At 40.1% G+C, this 19,028-nt stretch overlaps 1 protein-coding gene across 2 annotated transcripts in view; it reads left to right on the top strand.

Moving 5' to 3' along the window:
• The window catches only part of zgc:154058 (uncharacterized protein LOC795538 homolog), a 38,181-nt gene extending 19,562 nt beyond the window's left edge, over nt 1-18,619 (top strand). For both annotated transcript variants that reach the window (XM_036573987.1, XM_036573988.1), the window contains exons 6-8: nt 6,137-6,264; nt 14,483-14,660; nt 16,051-18,619. In XM_036573987.1, the coding sequence (XP_036429880.1) occupies nt 6,137-6,264; nt 14,483-14,660; nt 16,051-16,295 (551 nt within the window). In that variant the 3' untranslated portion in view covers nt 16,296-18,619. The remainder of the gene's footprint in view (nt 1-6,136; nt 6,265-14,482; nt 14,661-16,050) is intronic.
• Nucleotides 18,620-19,028: the final 409 nt, after the last annotated feature.

Raw genomic sequence — 19,028 nt, 5'->3', positions numbered from 1 at the left:
TAATTGTGATCAGGAAGTTATGTAATAATTGTGACAGGCCTAATCGGAGCCACTGTGTTTACACTGTAGTGGACTGTAGACAATGTTTGCTTGTTTGTTTTGGAGGGTGGGCTACAAAAAGCCTTGGAATTTTATTTTTGAAAAATTTAAAAATGAGTTTTTTATTTAATTATTTAATGTTGTCAATCAAAGTCAAAATGTTCAAAATCAGTACACCTTCACAATATTGTGTCTCCATCAAGGTCTTTTTGCAGAAGAAGGAAAAAGTCCTTGTTTTTAGTCAAGTTAATATAGAAATGATTTATTCCAAGTAAATTTGGATCATTTCTATTGGTCCATTCATCGTGAATTTCAAATCGTGTCAAAATATGAGAAATGACAAATGGAGTTACAAGATTTTGTCCTGGTGTGTGTGTGTGTGTGTGTGTGTGTGTTTTACACCTAGTATGCCAGCCTCCTTTACTCATCCAGCTTGGCAACCTACCAATGTCTTTTGGCTATTTTTGAATAAAAAAAAAAAACAATTCAGACATATTTCTTTTTGTGAGAAACTGGTGTAACACCAGTACTGTCACCTAAAAAGGTAAATTATTTTCTGCATTTATTTTGACATTTTGTTTGTCCTTAACTGCTGTTATGCAGATATCCATTATCCGTTTTGGTCATCAACTAGCTCAACTAGATAACGGATTGGTCATCAACTAGCTCTTGGAGGTCTAACAGTACCTTCATGCAGACTTTAGTTTCAACCCTAATCGACCCCACTTGTTCCATCTAATTATTGCCTTCAGCAGTTAAGGATTAGCTGAAGGCAGTGTATTAGATTTGGGTTGGGGTGAAGTCTGCAACATAGTAGATCTCCAGGTGGAGGGTTAGTGACCACTGCCACTGAAGAACTTTCACCTCCTTCTAATTTGAGTAGTCGGGGTGCTCAATTTTTATACTTTGAGTAAAAGGTGAATTTCAGTCTTTCTGCCATCCTAATGGGATACTTTTGCCTATTATCTGTGTTGCCCAGGCCTCTCTTTAGAGTATATGCATGAAATGACGCTGTTTTTCCATGGGCTGGCATTGTTAGAGAGCCAGTGTCTACTCCATGGGAGCAGCAGCCATGAAAGATCACCAGCCACAATCTGTCTTATCAACTTTACAGGGTAGTTAACGCACCAAGTGGGTGACTAACACAATGCCTGCTGTCAGCGTTATTAACACTCACAGCACGGCTTTAACAGCTCCAGTAAAGTGCAGATGTGTTTACACTGAACATTATCACGCGTTCAGTCAGAAGGCATCAGCCTCAGCTGCCAGAATGACCTCGCAGATGCTACTGCAGTGATGTTGTCGGCTCAGAAATGTGCTTGAATGGAGAATTCTCTGAATGCACCTCAAGCAGTCACAGGAGACGTGACAGCAAATTTTCTGTGGGTGTTATTAAATGGGTTTGCGTAAGTGTAAGGCTGATGAAGGGGTGGCTTATGACTAGTGGAGGAGCAGTGGCCCTGTCTGAGTGACCGTTCGCTGGGTCATTCACCGGCTCTGTTGACTCAACCTCTCAGCCATTTGGCCTCTGTTAAAGAAGGCAGCAACGCTGTGTTTATTTAGAGTCAGAAAATAATGATGGCTGATGGCCAACAGCAGCATGTGGCCCACAGCCCCGCCACCCCCTTTGTGTGCTGCCTTCTGAGGAAAGGAGTTCAGCTCTGGGAAGTGCGTATGCACACATGTGCCCAGGTTCACACTGCAGATCAGTGACCTTTCATGACCTTTTATTACCTTGCTGCCCTGCTTTCAGTAAATAGGCCTGGTGGTGCGGTGGTTATTGTCCTGAAGGCTAGAATGCGGTGCTCTAGTGCTGGTGCTCTATGGTGTGAATGATAAGACATGATAAAGTGTGTCAAGCCCTGGCATCATATTACGGTCAGCGATAAGAGTCCTGCGGTGTCGTCATTCCGCAGATAAATTTAGCCGTTTGTGAATTGCTGTGTGTGCTGGATTTGTTTCCTGCGACTGTATCCGCTGTGCGTCCTCTTCACTAGAGAAAGCCACTGCCAGCATCTGTTTAGTGGATGCTCCTGAGGGCCGACTCCAGTCGAGACTTTAATGCAATGGAGTAAACAAGCATTACCTTTTTCTCTCTCTCTCTCTCTGCTACAGCTGGGCTTGGTTAAAAAGAAAAAAGAGGATAATTTCCAAGCCCTAAAGACATGTAGTTTGTTTTTCCATGCTTGTAACTTACCTAACTTCTTATAAATGATTTAGGTCTTGTCAGGAAAGTGTGTGGTGCCCACACACGTTCTCAGGAATAAGGGTTTTGTGGTACTTCTCCCTTAGGATGTGCTGTTATGGGAATTGTGGGCCGATGGCAGTATCCAGTGTTTTGGATGTACTTATTGGTACATATTGGCCGATTCCAATACAGTGCATAAAATGTGGAACATGGGACAAGATCTGGCTGGTTTAGCATTATGGAGAAATGTTACAAATGCAATAAAATGAAAAATGCTGATATTTTAGCATAACCTCCCCCATCACCACCCCTCCCCGGAGGGATGCATATCAGAAGGTACTATACTTAAAATTTCAAAAGTAATCTTCCCAATATAAATATTGTTGGTAATTATTTCACTGACATTAACTGAAGTAACGTTACTGGTATTATGATTCACTGAATTCACTTACATTAATGTTAGGTTAGCTGGCCTAGTACTTCATAATAATTATCCGACTTTTGCCGGTGCTGCATGACATCATGACTGAATGTCCAAAATGAATGTGGTAAAATGAGTATTTGAGTAAAATCATAGTTTATAAATGCTTAAACATTTTTTTAAATATAAAAGAATACATTCATTTCCTGAATACAGGACAGCATAAAACATTTTAACATCGCTGTTATATTTTTAAGCACTTTTGAACTCAAGTTATAGGAGTTTAAAACATCTCATGTATGTCTGTGACGTCAGTGAGCGCAAACATCCAATGAGCTGCTCCGCAAGCCAACCAGTCAGCGCTCAGTAGCAGTAATGCTAGCGTCCTTCTGCCCAAAACCCATTTGCTGTAGAAAAAAGAAACATACGGCTAAGTTTTCTTTGCTTTTTTAGTAAAATACATTCTTCTGGACGTCACCGCATGTCTTCACTTCCTGTATCCATCATTTCAAATTAAAAGCCCTCGGCAGAGTTTTGTAATTGTGACTTCATGACTTTTCATAAAATTCTGAAGCTGGGCAGGCCGCCGCAGTGAAATGTATATAGTGGATATAGTGAAGATATATATATATAGCAAAAGAACACTGTGTCGCCTAAAGCCCCGCCCACACGACAAGCAGTAGGCTTTTCTGTCACATTTTTAAGCTTTTATTTTCCATGAAATTACGGATTAGAATCTGTGTGAAAAATTGAATTATGGAGGTCTGATGGCCTGCAGGGCAAAGTCTCCTGTATTTGTAAAAACACCGCCACCACGTTGTTAGAATAGCTCTGCTTTAGCTTTGCAGTGCACTCGGATTTGGTGCATGCTAGCTAACTAATAGCTAATGTTCTTCTTGAGGTGTATGACATCAAATTTTGTGGGGTCTTATTGCTTCCTGTTGGGCTCACATTCTCATGTGAGCGTTTCTGAGTCAAGATTTTCGAAAACGCTGCTGGTGTGGACATGTTTTAAAAAATGTAAATTTTTTTTTAAAGTTTTTTCAGGCAGTCATTGCCCATATTGATATGATTCCAATGAAACCATGCATTCCTACTTTATTCCATGTTATAATCAAATTTATATCATGAACATGGACTCATTTTTTGGCCAAAATAAAGTTTTCAGGCTATTGCTGTTTTCTATATGTAGGCAGTACTTGAGCAGTCCCCCGAAGTTTATTTGTAGCCCAGTGTGTTTTCCCATTATAACAGCTTACAAATGATTTTCTGTTGTTTTAACAATTTCCAAAATAATTTGTGTCAGGGACACACTTTGTGTAACATAAGACACGATACCAGCTCCTTGTGTTAAATTCCAAACCATACATGTCTTATTTGAAAACCCAGTTAAGTAAAAAGACCACCTGAGATGCTCCTCTTAGTATACTTCAGACCTATAGGAAACACTGGGCTATTTCCTAATGCAAAACTTCCAAAATAAGCCTTGCATATTGTTTTCTTTGTATGTGTTCAACTGCTGTGTAAATAGCTTCTCTAGACATATTTATGTATTTGGCATATTTTTAGAATGAATTCAGATTTTTTCCAAAATAACCAAATTGAATCATGGTTTGAGATTTCATCGTTTGAGTTGTTTCTTAAAGAATTGTAATCAAATTGTTGTGAGGTCTGAGATTCGCACCCCTGCAGCGTATTGTATTCCAGTTTGTCTCATTCTCAGCTGTTGGCAAACACAGGCATCGAGGCTCTGTGTCTGAAAATTCTGGAGCCGTTCCCTCAGCGTGTGAGGTTGATGAGGCCGTTATGGGCCGTTATGGTGTGAGGGGTGATTTGTCCCCATGCTCACCCCCCAGCTGGGCAGCTCCAGTCAGCTTTCATTAAGCATTAAGCATTAACCCAGCAGAGCAAACAGAGGAACAGGCTGGAGCGACCGAGACCGTGCTAGACGACTCTCAGCACATAAAGATCCGCCCCATTACACCCCCCGAACACACACACACACACACAGCTCTCCACTCTTTCCGAAGCCACCCCACACCCTGCTCTTCCAGGAAAACAATGAATAGGTTCTGGTTAGAGGAACAGTAGACGTTATTTTAATTTTTTTTTTGTCACGCAGGATCAGGCCATGCTGAAACGTGCACATGCCAGTGCACCCCCACTTTCTCTCTCCTGCTGGCACATCACACAGGAAGATTAAACACTGATAAGTGAAGACAATGGCTATTAAGCACTCTTTTGAGGGTTGTGCCTTAAACTGATATTCATCTTTATTGTGTAGGAGGCAGGAAAGTCCCCTGATGTACAGTTATTGCTGATACAGTGTGGCTCTTTCTTAGCTGGGTTAGATTTGCATTTTTTGCGAAATTTGTTAAAATTCTATTTTTCAAGTTTTTAATGTAAAACGGTTCATTGCAGAGAAACATTGACTCAGATTGCTTTACATTGTGGTGACAGGAATCATGATGTCTACGGCACTAATATAGCCATTTTATTTACTATCTAAATCAAACTGTGAACATATCTGTGCCTTCTGAGTTTTTATACTGTCTGTAATGTTTATCATGGTAAAACATTAGCATGTGCCTCTCTGCCATGAATGGATTTTAAAAATACCTTTTAGGCCAAAACCCTATCTCAGAATGATCATAAAACAATGTCTCAGCTGTCAGGCAGCGTGTTCAAACCCATATCATGTAATAACTTTCTGTGAGAGAGCATTTGGAGGCATCAAACTCTTCACATATCTGATTCCTATCACCACTGCTGTGAACAGTTCTGACTTGGTAAGTGTCTCTAGAACAGTGCCTTTCACATCAAACTACTCTGAATGAGTTTATTTTCATCTTAATAATGCTAATTATGCAGACATTGTGGAAATTGGTAGAAATCCCCTTTAAGAGATCTTCAAAGAACAAAGTAAAAAAAAGGAAAAGTTGTGGTTGTAAACATTGGATTGATTTCGTATGACATCTTAAAGCGTTCTGAACATAAAAATGTGACATGCTCTATAATTGGATGATTTTACTTGGCAATTATTTTGACTTTTAAACCCAACCATGCATACACTGCAGTATTTCCAAGAAACAGTATGGTATTATTATTCACTTTAACTACTACTAAGATAATGGAGTGCTGTCAAACATGGATAGAAATGGAACAAAATGTGTTAGTGGCACAGCCAGCTGGGTAAAGTATAATGCTGTAATTTAATTTTTTGTGTGTGTGTATTTGCATACTTTTGTTGTTTTTTAAGTATCGAAAATACTGTTGTTTGCATTTACAAGGTGAATCTCTAACTACATTCACTTTTTGTTTCCATCCAGTCCATGTTTTTATAAATATTTGTATAAATAAATGCATGCTTGTAAATGCATCTGTACAGTCTTCCACATCACATTTGTTTTATTATTATACAAACTGACACTCCTGAACATTTTCTTTGTCTCTCTCTCTCTCTCTTTCTCTCTCTTTCTCTCTCCCAGTGATGGTGATTGTGTTGCTTCGTTATGCTCATGTAATTGAGAAGCACCAGAACTGCGTATTAAACACTGCAAGTCTCTCCACGGGCTGGATCTGTTCTGCAGGTCTCATCATGGTGGGAAACTTCCAGGTAAGACCAGTGCTGCCTTCACTGCTTTTATCCTGCCTTACTACTACACTACCAAATAAGTGCCCCAGAAAGGAGCCAATAGGGTTTACAGGACTGATATAATATTCACTGGGTTCTCACACTGCTTCAAATGGATTGTCTGTACTGTTTGTTTGAAGCAAGCGTCCTTTGCCTTATTCTAACTGGATTAGTTCTACCATGGATTTCAGCAGTCATGACAAGACTACTGAAATCCACAGTTTTTGGTGATGGCCGAATTACAAGAAGAAGGAAAATAAAGGTACTTCTTGCAATATTCAGTACAAATAAACCCAGTTTAATAATAAGAGTAATGCTAGTCTATATGACATTTAACCACTCAACATGTTGTTACTGTTCAGAAGCATGGCACCTGTCGCATAATGATGATGTAAACGTTAGCACAATGATGTTTCAATGAAGGCCCCTTAAGGTAATTTGGGGAAATTACAGATCCTTTATAGTGCACAAAGCTATTCCTATTAATTTGCTGCATTTTAACATATAAACTAATAAAAATAAAACAACTTTTACACAGGCCACATTTTATGTTGTGATTTTCCTTCAATACATTACATTTAGCAAATAAACAGTAATTGTGTATTAAAATGTGCAGAAGTGTGGTGTGTTCTGTGTAGAGGATGTGTTAACTTATTTTCACTTAGAAAATCAACAAAACATGTAATTTGACCAGAGGTGCTCAAACTTTTACATATGGCTGTATATCGTGCAGCCCTACAGTCTATAGCGCATCACTGCAGAAGAGATAACTCCGTAAGTGCCCCAGAAGGCATTCTCTGGTTTATTGTGACTCCACTCTGATGGGTCATACTGTCTGACTGCCACTGGACACTGTCTGACCATGGGACAGATAAAGCCTTCTTATTGTGAAACATCATTCTTCAGTGTAAAGTCATGAGTCCTGTTTTAATCTTTAATCTGCTAAAGCACACACTGTTCTGTGCCTGTGTAAGTTTGTTAGGTTTGTGTTTTGGGTTTATTATTGCCTCGGTGTTTTGTAGCTATAATTCACTCATCCAGCCAAGGCAGAGCGCCCTCTCTCTCTCTCTCGCTCGCTCTCTCTGTGGACTTTTTCTCCTGGGTCATTAGATCAGTGCTGGTGCTAATTGATTTGTAAGACAGCCTGTGTAATCCCCTCAGACAAAGAGAGAATCGCTCAGCTGAGCCCAGTGTTTCACTCTGAGGGATGGACATCTTTTACCTTAATTCATGAATGCTGGCTGGTTAGGGACAGAGTTTTAGGCAGCTGAAATGTTTGGACGCTTGGCTGGGTGCCCAGCTTGCGAGCAATGCAGGGAGGTCGGCCAATGGGGACATCAGACAGAGGTTTTTATGGGCCAGTTGCCATAGAGACAAGGGGGGAGAGCAAGTTTTTGTCCTGATAATGTAAATGTCCCTGTCTTAACTATGCACTCTCACCAGTTTGTGTGTGTGGGTATGTGTGTGTGTGTGTGTGTGTGTAGGAGAAAGACAAAGTTTGAAACGTGTGTGTTCTTCACCCTCTCTTCATGGGTCTGTGTTTGAGTCTTTGCTGCAGTATTGAAGCAGAGGGCACAAGTACTGACTTCCACAGCTTTATTAAGATTTATTAAGTCTCACATTGGCCGTGTTGAGTTTCTGATATTACCACAAAATTGTTTCACTAAAGTTTGTAAAGTTCTGCTTTTCTCCTCCTTCAAGTGTTTTAAAGATTGTGTCTGTCATTAATTTTGGGAATATTCAGAATGATAAAATTTGCCTTCTTGATGAATCAGTGAGTAGTTAAAATGATGGCAATGCATAATTTAACGTCAACTTGAATTGAGAATTTACCTTTTTACCTTGTCAGTTCATGTCCCTGGTCATATTGAACATTAATTACCATATCATCATATTTACAATTTAAAGAGCTAAATTCTGGGCAAAGGTCAGAAACCACCATTAAACACAATTAAAACAGTCATTAAGTACATATTCATATTCATTTTTCAGTTTCAGGAAAACAGAAAACATATTGCTGTTGTCTGAACAAAACCTCGTATCTCCATTTTTGTTTTTTTTTTCAGTTTTTGACATAATTTGAAAATGCCTGTTGTCCTTTAGATTATTGCTGAACTTCATGATGACTGGACCAAAAGAAATGGCCCAAAATTACCCAGACAAAAGTCTGGTTCCATTGACTTACAAGTAAAGTATGTTTCTCCTTCTCCTGTGAAGTTCTCATTTTGGAGATACAAGGTTTTGTTCCAACAGCAGTGATATATTTAATAGAAAATGACCCAGAAGCCTCAACAACTAAGCAGTGTGTTCACACTTTGCCTCTATTATAGCTTCCATTCTTTCCTGGAGACTTGATTTCCGTTTTTCAAAGAAATCTGCTGGGATATTTTCCCACACCTCCAACATGAAGTCTTAGAAGTTGGTTCTATTTTCTGCTTGTGATGATCCGAGTAATCTCAAACAGATTCTATGATGTTGAGGACTCAGTCCGCTGGTCAGTCCGTTGTTGTGAGGACACCAGCATATATGTTTTTGCAAATTCTTTTCTTTTTTTGTCCACTTGCTTTTTTCAGTGATAGTTCAGCAACTCATCCTTTCAGACTCCGTGTTGAGCTGTTTTCTCACAGTAGAAGGATGGACAGAAACACCTGTGGATTTATCAGAAATACCTCTTGTAACATGAATGACTGTTTTGACTGGAAATGAAATCAAGTAAAGGTGATTTTTGCATGGTACTGTGTAATATTTTAAATAAGTCTTTTTAAACGCTTCCTGGTTTATCTTTTTTTTCCAGTAAAGTATTTTGTAAAGAAAATTTGTTGGTCACTTGTGCACATGTATGGTTGTTTCGACAAACCAAGGACCTTACAGTGTGTGGAAAGCAGTGCGTGGCTCCTCGCGGGAGAGTTCCACATTTGGTCTTAACGCATGAAATCTGCAAGCCATTAAGTCTGAATGGGCTGGTCCTCCTTTCGTCTGTGTGTGAGAGTGTGGTTTGTGGAACCCGTCCACACGTGGCCTGGTGGGAGGAACGTACAGACAGAACCAGTCTCATCGCGCCGCTCTGTTTGTGGAAGGAAGTCACATGGCCATTGCCTGCCTTTTAGAGCTCCAGTACAAGCCGTGTTAGAGCTGACTGAAATGTGAGTAGAGATTCCTGCTGCCAAACAAAATGTCCCGAGCCATGAGAGGGGGAGCTGAATACAGTGGCACCCTCGCTTTGGTTCTTAAAAGATGGGTGGCAAAGTGTGTTTATGAGTTAAGACCAAAGCATTTTCAGCGTTACATCAGCTGTTGTCAGGATTGAGTGAGTTTTAATTGTGGATGTTTCGTGTCTGAATGATCTGTGCCTTAATGAGCTCATTACATCACGGTATCAACTCCAGCGTGGCATGTATACCTCTCTTACAGTTTGATTCATTATTTCTCATTCATAACTAACATCATGGCGTGTATACATCTCTATTTGATTCATTATTTCTCACAACTCATAGAATTAAATAGGAAATTCTGTGTAACCTCTTAAAATTCGCATGCTTATTACATGAGGTTTATTATTCAGTAACTACATGGAAAACTGTGTTAACTGGCTAAGTTATAGGATTAAAGCAGAGCATGTGATTGTAGTGGAGCGGCAGATGTTTCCATTCCTCGCTCAAAGCGTTTCTGTAATCACTCCTCTCCAGAACGGCTCCAGGTTTTCTGTTTCCCGCTCTTCGCTCACTCCTTGCTCATATGTCAGAAAAAGCCTGCTCCATGTCCACTCCATATGATCCATTCGTATCGATATTTTTTTATGTTATGGATGTATGGACAAGACACTACACAGTTTATTTCATTAATTGCAGTATAAAAAATGAAAATTTATATAATTAATGAAATAATTAAACATCCTGTGCTATACAGGCTTTTTTCAGAAGTTATAGGCTTGAAGCAGATTGTCACAGCAAAATGGATGAGACTAAGTTTAATGTCTATAGAACTTTGCTGAGATTGGTGAGAATTTTCAGTATGTAGGTCTGTGGAGACATTTGCGCAGATGCTGTGTATGAATGGCCGTCGTGTGTGAGCTGTAAAGTCACTGCCGCATCACTCATGTCACGCAGAAGTAGTCGGTGTGGATAAAAGAGATTGTCCGGCTTGTGAGATGGAGCAATACTGGAGCAATTTTGGAGCAAGAGAGGACACTGACACTCCAATTTTCTGAAAAGCTGCTCCGCGCTCCGAGCAAAATCACTCTGCTCCCACTCTGCTCCCACTTTGCACTGCTCACATGCTCTGCACTGAAGAACAGAAGAAAATTCAAACAGAAAATAAACTGCAGACTCAAACCTTTCAATACAGAATGTAATACTGAATGAAAATGTAATTTACTACATCACTAACTTGGTCATGAATTACGTGAATGATAGTAAAATGACGGTTGTAACTGTAGGGGCAGTATTGTTGGGAAAGCAGAGCTCTTATGGGTGAACAAGTAAAAATGAAAGTGAGGTTAAAATGAAACCCTTCCTTCCAACCCCGCTTTGTAGAATCATACATGTTGCGAAATTGAGGGAAATTTACTGGATATGTGTGTGTATGAGTCACGTTTGCGTGGGTGTGTGTTTGTGTGCGTGTGTGTTAGTTAAGCTTGGAATTAGACACATCAGACGGGAAGGGGAGCCAGAGAGGGGAAACGAGTTTTGGATACCACATCTGCACCTCATCATCCCACCCGCCTGCTCTTCTAGAGAGTTCCGCCGCTTCTGCTCACCATGCAGAACGTCAACATAGTGACAGCATGAGAATCACATTATTCCCATTAGCAAACAGAGGAGCTTACATAATGCAGCCCCTCGGCTGTATACTCGCGGTGACCAAAACTCTTATAAATAGGCATTTCTTGAGACGCTGTGTTTTGAATCATCTGGTAGAGTTCCACTGAGACAGAGAGAGGAATGAAAGGAAGAGGAGATTAAAAGGAAGGGAGGAATGGAGAAATGAAAGGCTTTCTGGAGCAGGAATAGAGGGGCTGTGCAGGTACAGGTGTCATGGGGAGGGGCAGGAGAATCAGCCGCTAACAGACCTGCCTGCCTGTACACGCTCAACATGCTGCCACGTTAACACATACTCACTCAGTCTCTCTCTCTCTCTCTCTCTCTCTCTCTCTCTCTCTCTCTCTCTCTCTCTCTCTCTCTCTCTCTCTCTCTCTCTTTTCTCTCTGCTTTTCATTCTTTCTCACTCTCACTCTCTGTCTGCCTCTCTCTACCTCTTTCTCTCTGTCTCTTTTTCACCTTTCCCCCATCATTTTGTCTCTATCTGTCTCTCTAACTCTACCTCTTTTTCTCTTTTACTTTCTTTTTCTCTCTATCCCTCACCCCTCTCCTTCTCCCTGTCTCTACTTCTTCTTTCTTTTTCTCACTCACTTTCTCATTTGTTCCTTCTCTCCCAATTTCTTTCCACATTTCTCTCTCTCTCTCTCCAACTCTCCTTTTTTTCTTTATATTTCTCTCCCCCTCCCTTATCCTCCATACTTATCTTTCTTTCTCTCTCTGTCTCTCTCTGTCTCTTTCTTTCTCTGTTCCCTCCCTGCCTTTCTCATCTGCCTTGTTTCTCCTGTTTGTTTTTGAACTGTATATATTTGTGTGTGGGTTCAGTGTGTGTGTGTGTGTGTGTGTGTGTGTGTGTGTGTGTGTGTGTGTGTGTGTGTGAGAGAGAGAGTGGGTTCAGTGTGTGTGTGTGTGTGTGTGTGTGTGTGAGAGAGTGGGTTCAGTGTGTGTGTGTGTGTGTGTGTGTGTGTGAGAGTGGGTTCAGTGTGTGTGTGTGTGGTCCCCTATAAACATTTATTCACACACAGCTTCAGTCTTCAGTGTGTGCTGCCCCTGAAATGTTTAACCTGCTGAAACTTTTTGGACTGGTTCAAAAACCTGTGTGTATATTTTAATAGGAAGACCACTGTGAGCACGACTACTGTTTGTGTGTGTGTGTGTGTGTGTGTGTGTGTGTGTGTGTGTGTGTGTGTGTGTGCTGGAGTCTCATTTTTTAGCTAGCGCGTAGTTGGTGACATTTACAGCCTGCCAAAGCAAACTGCTGCTTCCACCTGCCAGCATGTGGATCACTTTCTCTCTTACGTTCCCATGGCCCCCAGAAACAGCGCTGAAGGAAAGCCAGGCCTATAGAGATGGATGTACACAATGACAGGCACTTATCTAATGTAGCCTTCTTGGCTGGCTTTCTGTGTAAATCAATAGTCATCCATTCATTTCTCTTTTTGCTCATAGCTTTGAATTGTCCTGACAGATTAGTCCGACTCAAACTACAGCATGGCATTTCAGACATGACATTTCAGGCATTTGTCTTGAGCAATACACAATAGCTATCTGCTATACAAGCAAGCTGCTATTTTAAATGCCATTATCTACTCCCGTGGTCTAGACAAGATATTCTTGATGCATGTGTTGCTGCCTATCGTTCACTTGTTGTGTAGCACAGTCTGCTGAGACAGACTTAAGAGGCTTATATTTAACCAGACCTGATGTTCAAACAGCCACATGTTACAGCAAGTATGTCTGAGAGAGACTTTTCACCCCCCACCTCCCCTCACTAATTAGGCACTTTGAGACTGAGCAGCATAAGAAACTGACCTGCACACATGGACTTATGTAACCAGTTCCTGCCTCAGATTTCTAACACGTTTCTGTTCTGAATAAAAAAAACAAATAGCTGTGACTGAATATCTTAGAACTGCAATAGCAGCCTTGTTGATTTTGGACTGTAGGTCTGTTTACTTTATGATATGCTTCCTTTCCTGTAAACCTGGCTAAAATCTCTGAATTCTGCTGTGGCGGGTTAATGGTTCATTGGCTGCAAGTGCTTTATCACATCAGTACAGACTCAGTGTGGGAGGAAACTTCTGCATGATCCTGTGGCCTGGGTCACATGATCACAATCTGCTCCATTGTGCATTGTAGCTGAGAGCCGCTGGACAAGGAGACGTTAAACCACTGTGGGGTCTCTGAGCAGCCTGAGCCCACTGTACATACTCAGCACACTTTACACCTAATAATGTGTGACCACCACTGGGAACATGCATTGGCAGAAGGGATTTCATTTACACCTATGAGGGTGAGAGATTTGAGCAGATGCTGTAGGACTTGTTACTGAGTGTCTGAGGAATTGGGAGTTATTATTTGATTTGGTGAATTCTGCTGACCTCTGCTGGTAAGGTTGAAGCAGTGCATGTACATGTGCCGCTCCTAATCAAAACAGATAACTTGATGTGTTAAACCTGTTAAATGTCAGTGCTTTTACACTAAAAAGTAGTGTGAAGTTACCATGGGGGGAGGAGCATCAAGCAGATCTGCTTGAATTATACTGATTGTTTTTCTCAGCCTTCAGATCTTCATGCACAGCTTTGTGCACTGAGCAGCATAAATAGCTCGCAGCTACAGAAATGCAAGTCTGTGCAAACAGTAATTACCATTTGTGCCGCGCTGTGTTTCAGGGTAATTTTGGGGAAAATGTTTGCGGCTCATTTGGCAACTTCTCTAGACTAGAGGAAGCCTGTTTCTAACAGCTATTTCAGCTTACTGCTCCTGCCAGCTGTCTCAGAACCCAGTGATTGCTAAACTGTGTTATTGAATGGTTTGTCTTTACATTGTGCATTAAGCCATGGTACTTGTGTACAATAGAGTTCAAAACTTTGGAATTACTGTTTTTGAATACATTTTTTTTGAAAGTTCTAGATAAATGTAAAAACATCGTAAAACATTGAGAATGAAGTTATACTAAAATTAACATCCAAAATGCTCATATTTGCAACATGGTGATCAAATCCCAGGTGGGAGACTTACCAAGAAATTACTGTAAATACAGTCATATTATTTATGAGACACAGTATTATTCATGATTTAAAACACAAAAACTTTAACCTCCTGGTGTCTGGCTTATTTCCATCATTATTGAATAAAACAATAGCAGTTATTAATATGAGAAGTGATTCCAAACTTTTGATCGTCAGTGTTTATAAAATGAACAGTGTGTAGCACTGTAGCTTAAATGTAAGACATTTTACTTTTAGCTTCTCTTCTTTCATCATCATTCATTCATTCATTCAGGTTTGGCTACATACTGGAGCTGCCCGTCTGTATGTTTACTCAAAGAATGCTGTTGTAAAAACTCACACTCTGCTTCTGTTCTCTTTGTGTTTGTGTTCCAGGTGGATAATGCAAAGGTGCTGCACTACGTTGGGGCCGGTGTGGCTTTTCCCACCAGCATGCTGTTTGTGTGTCTGCAGTCAGCGCTCACTTACCGCCTCGCTAAGACTCAGGGCGAATACAACATGGGCCACTTCCGCCTCATCATGACCCTGCTGGCTTTCGTAGCGCTGGTGCTCAGTATCCTTCTCTGTGCTGATCTATGTTTTGCAAGCTTGCTCTCCACTAATCTCTGTAATAGGACCATAACTAAGGGTAGGAGGTATACTGGTATACCAGTTTATTATACTAGTAGATTTGACATTTTCTCATGCTATGGATTTGGCCCTCTCCGATTAACCCAAAACAAGCAGTGTTGAGCAGTAAACGTTGGAACTGTGTAATAGCGAGCTGCCTTTTGTTAGATACAGCAAAAGGTGAAATATTATTTTAGAGACCATTTGAATGTAAATTGAATTAAGGATCAGGAGGAGAGGCTGTAAGAGGAAAAAATCACAGAACTTTTCCCAAAAGAAGCTACTAGAGTGTGGTAGTATTTAATAAAGAAATGTAAAGAAATGCTTTTTAGTTGCAAACTGTCTCGTGGTGTTTGGTTTTATACAGCTTTTAAGGAACCTTGAACTTTAAAGTGCTTACAAAATATATGTAATTATAAGTATTATTATCATAAAATTGACACAACAGTTGTTAGCATTATTATTAATATGATTAATATTATTAATATAATTTGCAGATTGTAATGTCGTTATCATCTTAACAGTGTAAAATACTGTGATATACACTTATTCTCATATCGCCTCCCCCAAACTGCAACTATTGATTATTTCTATAATCAGTTATTCAACTATTATTCCCTTTTTCAACAAATTGAATGGTTTTCTTATTTTACCCCTCACAAATCTCCCATTTTGCCATGCTCTATATGCCTGTGTGACTGTCTGTTTATCTGTCTGTCTGTGTCTACCTATATACAGTCATATGCAAAAGTTTGGGCGCCCTGGTGAAATTGTATGTCTATCTAAATGAAAATAAGCACACATCCTCTACAGAGAACACACTTCTGTACATTGCAATACACAATTACTGTTTGTTTGCTAAATTGAAAATATTGGGGGAAAAAAAACAAAAAATGTGGCCTGTTATGGCCCATTTTATATTTTATGTTTTATTTTTATATTACGTTAAACTCATGTTAAACAACTTAATAAACTTTAAGTTTATTAAATTTGCAGGAAAAAATGCCATATTTAACTTTGTTCCCTGTAGAGGATGTGTATCAATACATCATGTAATCCACACACACACACACACACAGTCTATGCCGCTTATCCTTCTGGGTCGCAGAGGATGCTGGAGCCTATCCCAGCTGTCATTGGGCAGAAGGCAGGAAACACCCTGGACAGGCTAGAAAATCAACAAAAAATGTAATTTGACAAGGGATGTTCAAACATTTTCACATGACTGTAGACTTTTGTGGAATTGCTTCCGAGTATAGTTCAGTGAACATGGGGCGGCTCCTGTGAGCCTCTATTTTTCAGTGTTGGCACTCCTTAACTCCTCTGTCCTCCAGGTGGAGTGTTTTTCGTCCAGGAGAGCTTTGTCCTGCAGCATGCGTCGGCCATCTTTGAGTGGGTCTTCTGCGTCATCATCATGCTCTTTTATGGCACGTTTGCCTTTGAGTTTGCTGGCATATCCAGCAACACCATGATGGTCTTGGCTGGAGGAGGCAGGTTAGGAAGCTCTAGAGCTGACCATAAAATGGAATCGCTTAGTGGAGCCAGTCAGCACCAGCCTGAGAGCATGTCCATGCTTTAACCTCAGGGAGAGAGAGACAGAGGACAGGCCTGCACCTGCCACTCTCTCTCTGTCTCCACGTCCTCTTCATCAGAGACACATGCACATGTACATCAGGGTGCAGAGGAAGACACTAGACCAGCGAAAGGAAAATCCAAACCGACACTTGATCCTGCATCTCCTGCCCTGAACTGAGTTTTGCCAAGCGACTCTGCTCACGTTTTGCACATTGACATTGTTGAGTGACCAAAATAGTTGTCCCTTCACTTGTCAGTTCTTCCTCAGTGTCGGTCTCTGAAGACCTATAAACAAAGGGGCTGTAAAGCAGTGTTTTTGGGATTGTTTGGACTGGAAGTAGTGTGAAAGCTAGACCTGTTATACAGCGAAGTTGATAGCAATCAGCCACGTCCATGGCTGGACATTGAGATGAATGTTGCTGTGCCAATTCTACACATTTCAAAACAATAAGACCAGAAATGTTTAACCAATGCAAGTTTAAGGACTTCATCTTGGCCTTTTGTATTCATCCAGTGCTGTTTAAGCCACATTGCCTAAACATATGCCTTTTTTGTTTAGATGTTTTGCATTGCGTAGACTGCAGCATTGCATCTTCTGTTCAGGGGGACTATCGTTACCATTGTGCCTTATAAAAGAGGCCAAGAAAAGCTGTCTAATAGACATAAATAATCTATCATTCTGTGTTTATCACACAGTCAAGGAAGCTGTCTGGTAAGTGTTGAGTTCAGTGTGTATTTTTTTACTACAGATGTTATTAAAGAGGTGTCATTGATGCCAACGAAAGGATATTACACTAATGTAAATCATTCAGATATTGTGATATTTTGACCTGGTGTTGGTGTCTTCATGTAAATGTGGTTATATATTTGCACCTCTCTGTTTTAATGGATAGTATTGTGAGAGGTTAGTTGGGAGGTGGTTTTGTGTTTACATCATTGTCAGTCTGTTAAGAAAGGCCCTAAACCAAATCCCTTTTTCTAACAAAAAGATGGATTCAGTTTGCCCGATACCAGTCGTCTTCAGTGAGCCTGACATTCACCCCAGTAGCGAATGATTCGTGCAGGTTGTAGCATCAATATTGATCCCAAGAGCTTGACATGGTTCGTTTTTTTAACATTTATGCACCTTGTATTTGCTTGGTTCATTTTGTCAGCAGCTGTTCCTGTAGCTCGTCAGAACACACAGACTGTTTTGGCTATCGAGAAATGGCTCCCAGAAGGATTAATGCTATACTCGATCTGAGGACGAAAACCTTAAGCTCACAAGAGCCCCCTTGTGACATTCATTTTCAAAGAGCTGAGCTGTTTTGACAGCAGAGTTTGCAGCAGGACTGCAAGTTTATTATTCAAAAGCTATACGTTTCAGATAGATGTACTTTATTATGCTCATACCTGTTTATGTTGGTAGCAGATTAAAGTGACCTTAAAGAAAAAGTCATGAAACCTGTTATACAGTTTCTAGATATGTTCATAGTACAAATTAATAATTTGCTACTCATTATCAAAGGATGCGTGTTTTTCACCCAAAGCCAAGTCTAAAGTCATACATTTAATATATTCCTTTAACATTATGTTCTTATGTGCTTGTTTTGGTCTCTAGTCTCCTCCTCAGGAAATTTTGTTACAACACCAGCTTGGAGTCCGTTCTTTTAATAAATTAGTTGTTTATAAATGGTTGGAAATTGATTGCAAAGAGTATTTGAGTTTTAATTAGTGAGATTTTTGCGATGAGTGAAAGTTTTACAGTGAAATTGAAGTGTATATTCGTCATTATGCCAGCAGGATCTAGGTATTACCCTTAATTTGCAAAAGGTTTAAATAGAGTCTATATGTTCTTTCTTTGATTTATCTGTGATGGCTTTAGAATTGCATTACCTCCAAGATCCTGATTAGGATGGATCTTCTCAGCAAAGGGAGGTGATTTGGAGGATCACCTTTTACCTTGATTTACCAATGATGACTTTTGAGGACATGGCTGGCTATTTGTTAACTCAGTCTAGTCTCGGAGGTATTGCTTAAACTCGGAGTCACAGAACATTCCTATTGAGTAAAGCGTGATAACGCACTCAAAACACACTCAAACCGACAGCAAGTGCAAATGTACGGCCACTGCAAACATACCATGGTATCATCTCACAGGAAAGCCTCCCCTAAGTCAGGGCGGAATAACTAATGTGCTGGCGAGCAAAAAGCACCTTTCTGTGCCTTTATTTTCTTTAAACCAAAGACTGAAATGGTTCCTTGTAGAAATCAAAAGATATGTTTGATTGTAATGTATATTTGCCTTAAGTTGTACAAAAAAAATAAAGCAAATCATATCTGACTATAGTGGAGCTATTTTATCATATACACTCTCATTGTATCCGTCTATTGTAAAAATATAAAACTTATATATCGCTGCTGTCGGAAGAAAACCTTGTATCTCCAAAATGATTTACAGGAGAAAGAAAAAACCTACTTTACTTTTAATGTAAGTCCATGGAACCAGACTTTTTTCCAAGTAATTTTGGGCCGTTTCCTTTGGTCCATTCATCATGAAATTTACGTCCAATGTAAAGAGAAACAGGCATTTTCAAATTATGTCAAAAACTGAAAAATGGAGATACAAGGTTTTCTTCCGACAGCAGCGATATATTAGTGTGTGTTGTGCTGGAACGAGTAGATCAGACACAGCAGTGCTGCTGGAGTTGTTAAACACTGTCCACTCACTGTCCACTCTATTAGACTCTCCTACCTT

The sequence above is a fragment of the Colossoma macropomum genome, unplaced genomic scaffold (genome assembly GCF_904425465.1).
Source record: "Colossoma macropomum unplaced genomic scaffold, Colossoma_macropomum, whole genome shotgun sequence".
In the NCBI taxonomy this organism is placed as follows: Eukaryota; Metazoa; Chordata; class Actinopteri; order Characiformes; family Serrasalmidae; genus Colossoma; species Colossoma macropomum.
This window is presented reverse-complemented; position numbering and strand designations above follow the sequence as displayed.